This window comes from Styela clava, chromosome 2 (genome assembly GCF_964204865.1).
Source record: "Styela clava chromosome 2, kaStyClav1.hap1.2, whole genome shotgun sequence".
Lineage (NCBI taxonomy): Eukaryota > Metazoa > Chordata > Ascidiacea > Stolidobranchia > Styelidae > Styela > Styela clava.
Genome location: NC_135251.1, coordinates 29,499,893 through 29,513,104, shown reverse-complemented (window position 1 = coordinate 29,513,104; position 13,212 = coordinate 29,499,893). Strand labels below are relative to the sequence as shown.

Here is a 13,212-nt window from a genome sequence, read left to right as displayed (position 1 = left end):
TCATGGCACCGGTATTTACCCTGCGTGGTTTCACAGGTTAGAATCCCGTGGGAGATAATTATGTGCGAGAGAATTGCTGAACTCCTCGCCGTCGTAGGGGTGCTTCCCGTAGCCACTGGTCGGTCACGGCTTTTTTATTGACTCAAGGCCCCTATCCTTATCTGGGTGGGGGTTCAAACTTTATTTTAACTGCCAATACTTTTACAATACAAATCTCAATCAGTATCAGTGATATTTTAAAATTTACACCAGTAATTGCCCTATATGTCAGTAGCACACACTTCGAAACGTAACGGTAACTTGGGAGGGAAATCGTTAATGACGCCAACAAACAGGCTTAATATTTTTGCTTCCATTTTATGAATCGTTTATTTTTTTGTCTTTGTACATAATACCTCCCTTACATTCATGTCTTATGACAATGAAATCACTAGCTTGTCAAATTTCACATTTGCATTGCAACTGTTTACCATTGAAAGATTTACGGTTGCTATTGTAACTGAGTTCAATAGCCTATCTACGAGTATTTTATCTTGTATTATATTTCGACATTCAGTCAAAACAAAAATTTGTAATTCACTGATTTTCCTCATCTTAAGTTAGTTTGAAACTGGCATGCGCATGACTAAATAATGCTGCATCTATTTGAATAAAAAAAATTTTAAGAATTGACTGTTTTACTTCAGGGGTGGGCAACCTTTTTCGACTCGCGTGCCAAAATTGGCTAAATTTAACGATAAAATCCTTCCGCGTGCCGACCGATATTAAAAACAATGCTTTGCTACTTTCAAAGCAAAAGTTCATAACTGAGAACAAAGGTTCACAAGCGTATGTAGATGAAAACATGGGGAGTAATGCCGTTGCAGAGTTCTTAAGACACGAACAATTTTCGGGAATGGCGTCCCAATCACGCAATAGTTTGATTTTTGCACTTTTCTCTTGTATTCCCTTCCGAAATCGTATATATTTCTTAGGAGATCAATTTTTAACAGTACGTTAGCAAGTAAATTTAACCGACACGAGATTTACAACTACATAAATAAAGTAGAAATGAAGCAAGGGTGGCACAGAGGGTGTAGTAGACTGTGGGCGAACTATATTGCGTAGGAATGTGACCAAACTAGAATTCGGTTGTAAACCGAAGACTTATCGATCGAAGTTAGGGGATCCCCAAAACAGTGGTCTTACTCCATAGTGACTCCGTGTGTCCCATCACTAATTAATTAGTAACTCGCTAATTATACGACATAATCCATCCAAAATCAATAGGCTTCTGATCCGAGCTATGATGAATGCACATGCAAAATTTGGAGCAGATTGAACCTCGCTTTCGTGAGCTATCGCGTGCATCTAACAGACAAACAAACAAATACCTTTTAACATACTTACCGATCTTAAGATTGATAAGTAATAATTAATGCTGCGCTCTTCTCGACAAAATTTCTCGAGAGCTCACTCACTTGCTAAGTCATAATATATTTATTTGTAGCCATGTGTCATCAAAGGACAAAATGAGAAATAAATAACGGATTGCTAATAAACGATAATGAATACGAACACCTACTTTCATCAGATAATTCAGATTCTTGAAACTTTTTATCTGAAGGATAAAAGGTATCGCGTGCCAAAATTGGTTGTCCACTACTGTCCTACTCAGATCATTTTCAAACTGCTATAGATCTAGCCATTTGAAGCAGTGGTCGGCAAACTTTATGTACTTGCGGGCCAAATTTACACATTTTCGGTAGCGCGCGGGCCGCAATATTTCCGCTTTTTAACAATCGCTACATTAAACATCATATTATGGCGCATTCGACATTCGTACCTACTATTGATGCGTTGAAAGCCTGCCACAATGAGATGTGTTTGTGGCGTTTTTTAAAAAATTGTCCAACAATACATTGTTTTTAATTACTTATTATCAATGTGAAGGATGATGTTTTATGGTAACCTGCCTGCGGTACGTCGTCCAAATGACGATCTGACAAGCGAGTACGAAATTTATTCTAAGTGTAAAGCATTTTAAAGAAAGCGAATCACAGCAATATATGCTTCAGAACGTGCACATTACATGTTTTGCACTATCGCACAAATGAGCAGTGGCGCAATCCCGCGTCTCGAGGTCGAATTTTCTGATGACACGCTTCGTGTCGAGTTCAACATCGAATCCCCTAATAACTGCGATGCAATGCTGACTGGGCATATCGAGCAAACTGGTTTTGAAATGCACACGAAAAAGCACTTTGGAATGTTCGACCCTCGTCGCGTACTTAAATCCGTTTCCCAGGCATTTTTGAAAATCAAAATTAACTCGAACGACATACAACTGACGCTACTTGCTACAAAACAAAGCGCCTACAGCAGCACTTGTTAACACATAAATCCGTGCAGAGACGATAATAAATTTAGGGTCAATTTTTGTTTTATGTATCGTTCGAGGGCCGCAACAAATTAGCTCGCAGCCGCAGTTTGCAGAGTCCTGATTTAAAGGATAATTTCATCAACTCAATCATTTGGATGAGCTATTGATCGTCGTCATGTTACTATTCTTTTTTCTTCTTTGTTTAAAAAATTAATGTTTCCAAAGTGCTCAATTAGAAATTTTTCTTGAGTTCTGTTTCCATATAGCATTTTTATTACTGGCCTAAATATATTAGTAATACTACTGAGCTTCATCTAATCATTTGTCACGCTGGTGATACATTTTCACCACATTATCCCCATTGTCCACTGATATACAGTACAGTATGTATATATTTTTTCCATATATCGAATGTTTTTATATATTATTATTTACCATCATCTGAAGCCGATAGAATTTTACTGCGTAACTGAGTTCTCAACCAAACCTTCCCGGAGAGCCGACCAAATGGCGTATGCGGCGGTTCTGAACGTTTGCGAGAATTGACAAAACGGCGTGGTCGTGAAGTAAAGGGCTAGAAAGTATGATTGATCGTCGCCGGTAAGACTAACGACATAACGCCAATTCTGAAACTATTGATAACCAGGCTGCACTGGCATAAAACGGTTGTAACCACTGACTTGGCGAGTCAACGTCATTTTCAGGGAGGTCCGTATTCGGGCGCAAAAAAAGTTTATATATTCGTGGGCTTGATTCTATCAGGGCTCAATATTTATTTTATCAACCCCCCAAAATAAAGCAGCTCTTTGATTTCTTTTGGGGCGACAAACTTCTGTTAAGTTAACCTAACATGTACTGTTTGAAACACTGTACAACGAAATAAGATTATTCCTAAGAAAGTACATGTCTGCAATGAGCAGGTGAACGTCCAAAGTATGTCAATAAACTCAATCTCAAGGTAGAAAATATGACATAACCTGCTATGGAGTATGATAACCGAGGTTCAAATAACTCAATAAATTCCATGAGAAGACAGGTATTTTTATGTATGTATCATGTGTAAATGTACATATTTATAGTGGCAGAACCAGTAACAGCATGTTGGACAACTTATTTGTAAATTTAAAACTCAAACCTAATTGGACACATACCCAGAAGTAATCAATAAAATTGCGGTTTCAATTTAGTATTTCAATAATATGATCAATCATTTTTCCAATATATCTCTTATTGTGATCCAAGAACTGCACCACCCGAAAGTGTAACAGTACTTTCACTTTAACTATATTCTACTAAATTACAAAATATTGAAACCTACAACGCCATGTGTTATTATGAATTATGCGATTAATATGTAAAGCATTTGCTATTCAAATGCAATTGAGAATGGGTGCTTGATGAATATGTGTAACAATAACATTCATAGAGGGATTAGTTTGGTCAGCAAGGATATTGTATGCTGTTACAATGAACAATTAACTTACAACATCAATAAACAACAATTTAACAGCATATTATAATTATTTCATTCAAATTACAATGTTTGTTGAGTCATACTTTATCACTTGCTTGTCATCATTGTGACAAATTCTTCATAATTGACCTGACCGTCACCATCAATGTCAGCTTCCCGAATCATCTCATCAACTTCTTCATCAGTGAGCTTCTCTCCAAGGTTGGTCATCACATGCCGAAGTTCGGCAGCTGATATAAAGCCATTTCCATCTTTGTCGAAAACCCTGAACGCCTCTCTAATTTCTTCCTCGCTATCAGTGTCTTTCATTTTTCTTGCCATCATTGTGAGGAATTCTGGAAAATCGATAGTCCCATTACCATCTGCATCCACCTCATTTATCATGTCTTGCAATTCAGCTTCTGTAGGATTTTGTCCTAGTGATCTCATGACAGTTCCTAATTCTTTTGTTGTGATAGTGCCATCGCCATCTTTGTCAAATAATGAAAATGCTTCTTTAAACTCTGCAATTTGTTCTTCTGTCAGTTGGTCAGCCATTTTAATATTTCTAGATTGGTTCCTATTGCTACAAAGTTAATAAAGGGGAAAAACATATTGACAGATGTCACAATATACAATTTCAGGTCAAGTTAATTCATAAAAGAGATGAGACTGAGAGATCAGTATCAAAAACTTTTTAGTTGATTGACCACAAACTCTATTTTTTGGTTTCGCCTCCATTCTTAGTCTCAAAAGTTTGCCCTTTTTAATGAATAAATTTCTAGAATGAGTACTATCCTGCTATTGCCCCACCAGTAATCGTAACCTTTTTTGTATGATTTTGTTCACGTTGAGTTAGAGTTACACCAAATAAAATTGGCAAAAAAAGTACGAAGGTAGGATGCGGTAACATAGATACTAACCTAACGAGACAGTCAAAAGGATAAATGTTCTACCTTTTTTATCAACAAGTTATGACATACCGGTACCCTTGATAAAGTATTGGCCTACACACTGCTAGTATTAATACCAATTACCCCATCTTTAATAATGCACCCAGGTTTAGGCAGAACACTGGAGCAGACATGCTTTGCCATAATGTAAAGGTTCATTTGTTCTCAATAATAAAAGGGGATGAAAAACAATTACATAGCTTGGTCAGTTTGGTTTGAATGAGTCATAAATTTTGAAAACCTCATGTAATTTTGCATTACGCATACAGGCCTTATTAGTATTATTTGCTAAAACAGTGCAATCACAACAAGCAGAGGGAAACTCAGCTTTCTTTATGAAATGGTAAATGAACTACTGACATAACTAGTTGAAATTCAAATTCAGCTCATATCATTTTCTTATTTGTATCTTGTCAAATTTGCTTCCATCATTAGCAATATCAGAATATAGCCCGGGCCTATATTTTTCTTAACCAAACTCACTAACCAGGCCCTTATTCAAACCGGCCCTTATTCAAGCACGGGCGCTTGTTATTTTTAAAGTAAAATTATACACAAAAATTACGGTATCTTTGAAGACAAATACTTGACGACATTAATCCTTTTTCCATGTCAATTTATTCACTTCAAACGCAAAATATTCACGTCTTAGGAGTAATTCCCTCATATTACCCGTAGTTTATTAATTAATTAATGCTTTCTGTTATGTAATTGGACGCCTAAGGTGTGAGTGTTATCTACCAGCGCTTAAAATTCAACAGCGTTGTGACAAAAGCGCTCCTTATTTCCTATTGTTCTCTACCACTAAAAATCAGCTTTTACATCGGGCAGGTATTCAAGCACCGGCCCTTATTTATTTTTATGTTCTGTTCACACGGGCGGCAATTCAAACGGGCCCTTAATCAAGATCGGGCGGTAAAACGAGCATATACGGTACCGTACTTGTAGCAAAATGATTGGTTATGGATGTTAAATAAACATGGGTCTGTAGGGTAACCTCAATAACCTTTACCGGTACTGCATCAGTGTTTCAAATTGACCCTGTCAAATCGATCAATAACTGTAAAATTATTTTCAGTTTCAGCTTGAATTAATGCACTTTGACATTGCAGCATTGTGAGGATGAAATCTTATTTCTGTTATTTGTTTTCTTTCTCGATTGGGAAAGTGTCGTTTTAAAATTATTTTTAGGTTTTGTTCACTTCCAAGTTCTTCGCCTTTCTCTGTACCGGTACCGGTACCTGTAGTCTAATAACCTGCGGCACACAATTAATAATTATGCAATTACAGGGAAGACATTTTGGTCATTTCCAAGCATTATTGTAAAAACGGTACCTGATTATCTAGAATATCTGTAGCATCGATGATGAAAATACCTGCAGCCCAAAATGAAGTGGCGCTATCCCTATTTCTACAGACAGACTTCCCACAACTCCAGCCTGAAAAACACATCCACAGCAGGTCAGCGACAAATTCGCATCAAATGGAACGTTGAAAAAATGAAGCGTGAACCTAATTCCCATACGAAAAAATTCACATCCTAGTGGTCGATATCAAGTATTACAAACAAATCAATAAACACGGGCAAATACAAAAATAGCACAGTAACTATAAATATCACAGTAAAATACGGAAATTCCGAAATACAAAATTATCATAAAAACTTAGTTGGGAGAATAATTAAAGAAAAATACATGTTCAGTTAAGATTAATTTTTTAAACAAGAAATTATATATCAACGTAGTTAAAATGTTTTACTAAATTTTGCTTTATTTCTCTGTCATACAGAAAATACACGTCGTGCAAACTACTACATGTTGAAGACTTACTACAGCTTGCGATTTGTGAATTGTTATTTTCTACTGGTCAACTCCCTGGCCTAGTTGCTTCGATCATATATTCGTAAATAATGATACCCGGAATAGAAGCAGTCAAGACAAATTTGTTGTTTCGTATGTGAAAAGATGTCAAAAAAGATAATAGGATAAATAGATTTTTTGGGGCTAACTTATGGAAACCGACGCCCAAATTTGGATCCTAACTTGAAAAACATTCAATGGAATTCTATTAGCTTTTGTGCGTTGAGGACATTCTACTCTTCAGACATCATTTTTCAGATAGAATGGAAGCTTTGATGAAGGGTGCAAAGAAGTTGAGACAGGACTAATAGAGATGAAAAATACCTCCGAGGGATTAACTATGTCACCGTGGATACAACAAACTTCCATTAATCGGGAAACAAGTTTCGAGCCCCCCACCGATCGTTTGTCTCTCCTTCCAGCTTGTTTTTATTGTTTTTCCTTCGTCGCTTATGCAAAAGAAGTCATACAATAAAAATTTAAATTGATCATGCTGAGACGTGGTGACAATAAATTACAATAGCACCAAAGTGCATGACCCGCATTTCATGCCAGATCAGTGGTTTTTAACCTTTGCGAACCCTTACGTTATTCAGCAAGCTTACACTGAACTCCAACAATTTTACTAGTGAAAGTTAATTTGTGCAAGGCTATAAAAAAACAACCATCTTCAATTATTTTAGATAAATTTGATGCGTTACTATTTAGCATAGGTTGAGTTTTTAGAGTTACATTTCAAGGACATACACTCTAACAGGGATATGAATCGATATCCTCTGGATGCGCCACTTGTTTTATCACTGTCAGGCAACCCACCGTCCGCGAGTCCGATACGGCCGTCAGCCGAAATCATTCGGTCTGGGACGTATCAATTAGCTTTCACAAGAATAGGGCCAGTCGCTTTTTATACAGTTTCAAACCGCAGGCGAATATTCAAAATATGGTTGTAAACATTGGCTCGTTTTTGTGGTTTTGCGTGTTATTTGTCAGATTTCAGTTAGGTTTTCAAAAATAGGTTGTAAATGAAGTAATTTAATTTTCATTATGTCTTCGGATGAGCTCTGAGATTGGAGCATTTGGTTGTATTGGACAAGCACAAATTTAATGTGCACCTAATATTGTCTTAATTAATGAGCAAGTGCGAGGCATGGTCAAGATAAACGTGTCACTGCAGTAGGCTACGGCGCATTTCTCCGATCCAAAGGTATCGATATATGGAACTAACACAATGTTTTGTCCATGAAACGAGAGCGCGTGGGAGTACGGCATCGAATATAGGTTAGATTTCAACCCAAAAGAGTTGCAGTGGAGTATTTAGTTTTTGAGTGGAACCCACTTTATCTCGGCAGTGTAGTTTACATGCCCTTGTCAATCAAAATAGGAGAATATTTATAATTAACAAAATCAATGGAGAACGCATCAACATTTCTGGAATCAAGCAAACAATCAATCTTCAGTCTCAGGCGGTAGGCTATGTCTATTAACAGAATTTTGACACATAAATAGGTATCTGAACCAGGACCTCCTACAATCAGACATGACTCACTCAACTCTTCAAGTTTAACGCTCGAGTTTACACCGTGTTTTATTTAATTTTTCAAGCGCAACGCCCGAATTCAACAATTCGCATATATATATACTTTTCTTTCTTAGGAATCAACGCCCAAATTCTTTGAATTTGTGTCTTATTATCAACTTATTGGACACATAGTGGACATAACGATCGTTTCGAAATTATGTTGTTGTTGTTGTCCTTTGACACGTTTTGAGGAAATCGTTTTTTTTTCTTCGATTACTAGGCAAATTGCTTTGAAATTTTCAGTGAATAAAGATTATATTTTTTGCTAGAGGGCTATTATTTTCATTTTTGTTATGACGTCATCAAATTTTTTGTGGTGATACGTGTCCATATATTTGAGCATAGCTCTCTCGTATATTAGAACTAAATGTTTTGTGTGTCAAACGGATCATAAAATACGCACCTGAGTAGATCAATCCGCCTCAAATTCAAAATCACCAGGACAACTTCATATTATTACTGGATTTTGGAATGTGTTTTGGCATCGATAAAACCAGCAAAGCAGAAAACAGCATTGATCTTTGGTGTGACAAACATGTTCATTGAGCTCAATACATAAGGCTTAGAGTCAGCCAACCCTCCAACAAGTAGCTTATTTATATGTATATACATTAACTGTGAATCTTAATGGTGAATTTGGGGGAACATGACCTTATGGCCGTATTGTTCCCCCCAGTCTATACCGAATTAACTTTTTTGCATATATTTTATTGTACCATTGCTTGTTTTCTGGTTGACGAAACATTAAATCTTTCTCTCTCAGTGTTACCATTGTTTGTGGTATAGAGCAGGGTTTCCCAAACTGGAGTCTGCGGACCCCAGGGGTCCGTGATGACTGCACAGGGCGTCCGCAGTGATATGAAAAGAGTCTGATCGATCTTCAGTGATTGATTTCAATCAAAAAGCCATCGCATCTTTGTGGTTGAGCGTTGCAAACGAATATCCAATGCTGTCAGAAAAGGCAATTAGCATTTTATTGCCCTTTGCATCTAACTACATGCGTGAGGCAACACTTTCAGCTCAGGCAAAATACAAGTCAAGAGACTTGTCGTAGAGTCGGAACTACGGAATTGCTTGTCACTTAATGCTTCAAGAATTGTGGAGTGGAAAGCAACCTCATTCATCACATTGACGTGGTTTGTGTTGTAAATAAAAATGCTAAGTATGAGTACTTACAAGTATTCGCTTCTTATCAAATTCCTAAATTTTCGATTCCGATTCCTCGTCATAGCTTAGAAAACATACCCACTTAAATAAACAATACTAAAAAATCAAACAAGTGAGCAATGTTCAAATATATGTACACGAAAGCCCAAACCGAGTAGTATGGGTTTTCAATATATCACAGTAGAAAAATTGCACAAAAAAAACGAATTCCTCGGAGCCCACAAAAATCTTGAAATTAATAAACGTGACGCCTGCTAGCGGAAAATTACAATTTTCAACCACTGAAAATTTCATAGCAATTAGTCCAATAGGTAATGATAAAACTTATTTTTTCATACCAATAACAATAATTCTAACATAAATATAATAACACAACGATCTGAATGTCCACTTTGTGTCCAAAGAATGACTGTCATAGTAAAAAGTTCAATTCGTCCACATGTCTTCCTGTAAGCTCGATCGAAATTTGGGGAAAATTACGGGAAGCTTCTCTGAGCTGAATGCTCTTTCTGCTACAGCGGACCAATGAGCGGACGTTGGTGGGACACATAGGTACTTTTGAACGAGAACTGCGATGTCTGGATACGTTTATCTTTTTGTTTTGTTGCCACCATTGCAACAATTCTTCGTGGGTCGCAGATATGACAAGAGTTCTGTCATTCAAATGTTTTGATATCTCAGCTGAAGCCTTCACCACCCTGGTCAATTCATCAATGTCGTCGCCAGTCACTTCAAAGCTACTCATACTATCATTGATCATATTTTCAATACATGCTTCATTATTACTACGGAAGAGTTCTTTTGCTATTTCGGTCTGTTGGACTGTAGACTGTTTCATCTCGATTCTACGAAGAATCGAATCCGGAGTCGATTCCGCCATCCCTAGTTGTAAATGAAACATTATCATTTTCGTTAGTTGGAAACAAAAATTGATACGGCATAGAATGGGGGTTCGTAAAATCTAAAATATACAAATAGGGGTCCGCGGGCAAAAAAGTTTGGGAAAGCCAAATAATCTTGTCGCAATAAAACTACGGTATTACTAATAATTTCCTCACTTAAACTAAGAGAACCAGCTTGTGACTTGTAACCACCACGATCATTGTGGCGTAACCTCAAATATTATTACACAGTGTCGGGGAAAACATTGTTAAACCACAATGGCGTTGACCGTAGTAGTATATATTTACGCGTTTACTGTTGGAGGGGACAAATTTTATTATTTCGAATGAAAGATATCGTTCTGGGCATTGGGAGAAAATTTGAATATGTGAACGTTCTTTTTATAATTAGGTAAATGTCATTTTGAGTTTTTCTTTTGTAAAATTAGCTGCTGCAATTCAGCAACAAAGTATCACTGACTAAATAACTACTCGCGTCTTTCGCCACCCCTAACTTTAGGCAACCCCACATTGGACGACAGAAGCAATTATCTGTACTGTAACTTATAGAAAAATGACGTCTCTCGCGTACTGCGATATTCAATGCCCAGCAGTATGTTCAGCCGGTCAGGGGAGGGGTGAGTTAGCACTGAACAGCTGAAACAGTATATGGAAGGTGATTATTGAAACTTTGTTACTAAAAGAAATATGACAAATCAGAAAACAATGTTTTCACTTTCACTAATTTTCAACGTTCTTAACAGTAATTAGACAAAAGCATTAAATTAATTTAATTTGTAACAATGTTTTTTACAATACGGTTTTCAGCATATTTGGAAGTTTAATTTAGCCGGAACCTGTTGCCAAAATGATGAAGCAATATGTGGATCAACTTTCGAAATACCGTTGAATTGAATCTGACAATCAATCTTAAAATCGTTTTTTAAGTAGTAGCCTAAAGGTTTGTTCCAGAACATTGTCAGTTTAAAACTTCATAGATCTCATATTTTCATTCAGGTTAATAATTCCAATATATTTACCGTTCAAAAGATCACCAAGAAATTGAAATGAGGCCGTATACATGAATTTGTATAACTTTGAAAAACTTCAACCCCTCCAACTGCGAACAAAATATTCTAATTTAAAAATTAACTGCCTTTATTTTATGAAAATATTGATCTATAGATATATATACTAATTCATCTAAGCAACAAAGAATGTAAGCGTCAATATATATAATTTTTATTCAGCAAGATTCCACTGAAAATGAGTATTATGATGTCGGGTTTGCTGGTGCAATGACGTTTTGTACGTATGTATCTTGCGTGTAGCTAAATGTACTTGTGATGTTATAGTACATAATCTAGGAATCTCCCGTGAATCAGTGTGGCTACAGCAGTTTTTTGTTAGAAGCAGTGGGGATTCAATGAAAGTCGGGGGCATAAAGTCGATTACTTCTCACAGCAAGTATAAGTCGAGATCGGTGGGTATAGGTTTTCCAAGTTCTTTCATTTCATCGTAAACTGAAATATTGCATCATTTATTTGGCTTCTTCTTAGTAAGAACCAAAGTGATTGCATCATAAGTGGTTTTCCGAGAATTTTATTAGTCACTGACTGACATTACAGTAGAAGTTGTGGCTCCGAACAGGCTTGAGTTTGACGGGAGGGATGCCAAATGGCTTTTTCAATGCGAAAGGTTGCCGACTGGTGGCCTAGGCTAGGGTGTCTCATCGTCTAAATCAGTGGTTCTCAACCCTTTTGTCATTGCGGACCCTTCTGGTGTTATCAAAGCGGTCGCGGACCCCTCAAAAGTTTTTTATTTGAAGTTTAGTTTGAAATTTTTATTAGAAATAGCTTAAACAGCAACCTAATGTTCCATACAGATTTAACCAAGTCAAAAATAACACTAAACGAGTGGCCTTTTTTATTTATTTTGTCAAATCGAATACACTTGAAAGGATTTCTGCTGTTGTATATCAAAAGCGCAATGGCAAAATGGCGCACCAAAACTGAGAAAGTGATCACCGTAGCTGCATTCTCGTATTATCATTGTTATGTAATAACTCGTATTTGTCACAATAGGTCTACGGGAGATAAATCAAAATAGTTTTTGTAGGCTATTGTCATAGGCAGCAAATATTCGATCGTATCACAAAAAAAAACGATATTAAACTGCAAATAATTTCTTAAAAAATCTTAATTTAATCGCAGACCCCCTGGAAATGCTTCGCGGACAACCGGGGGTCCGCGGACCCCCGGTTGGGAGCCACTGGTCTAAATCAAGCCCTGATTCGAACCTACTCCATTATTGTATTAACGCACTTGTTTTGCCAAATTTGAGCGGTGAGCAGGCCCCTGATCCAACTGCTTTAGGATTGTAGTAGGCCCGCGAGCTCTGTTTCGTGATTTTTCTTGCCTTTTTTACTCGAATCGTCTCCCTGATATATCGGTTAATTAAACATTCCTGTTAAAATCTTATGACTGTGGTGTAGGTATACTAAATTGACAATGAAAGTGAAAGTCATCGCAAGATTTTTTTTTTTCACGTTTTCAAAGTTATTAATCTAACAGCGTGTGCAGCTGTCGGCACTTCCGAAGTATGTGCACCAAGATGGCGCAAAACCTGAACCCTGACCTGGTACACATACTATGTTCAGGTTGTGCGCCATCTTGGTGCAGATATTTTGGGAGATCCATAACATAACATTTGGCGTAGTTTCACGTCGTTGCAAGAGGTATTTTAATAAAAAATACAAAAGATACAGAAAAAATTTGATTCAAAACAAGCCAGGAATTTTGTAACGGGTTACCTGGGTATTCAAGATGTCTATGAGGCGTCTATGAGTTTGTATTAGAGATGTACCGATACCACTTTTTGTTGCCGATAACAACGAATTAACGCGATACGTCGATATTCCGGTGCTATTTAATTATTACCTTAAGTGTGCATGGCAGA

At 36.9% G+C, this 13,212-nt stretch overlaps 1 protein-coding gene across 1 annotated transcript; it reads right to left on the bottom strand.

Annotated features, from left to right (window-relative positions):
- Positions 1 to 3,382: 3,382 nt before the first annotated feature.
- LOC120336162 (calmodulin) lies at positions 3,383 to 4,422 on the bottom strand. The gene has a single exon (XM_039403773.2). It carries the CDS (start codon positions 4,371 to 4,373, stop codon positions 3,924 to 3,926), a length of 450 nt encoding a protein of 149 aa, XP_039259707.1. The 5' UTR covers positions 4,374 to 4,422; the 3' UTR covers positions 3,383 to 3,923.
- Between the last annotated feature and the right edge of the window lie 8,790 nt (positions 4,423 to 13,212).

Bases quoted from the DNA above. Each gene is read 5' to 3' on its own strand.
- LOC120336162 (XM_039403773.2), bottom strand. From the start codon at position 4,373: ATGGCTGACCAACTGACAGAAGAACAAATTGCAGAGTTTAAAGAAGCA.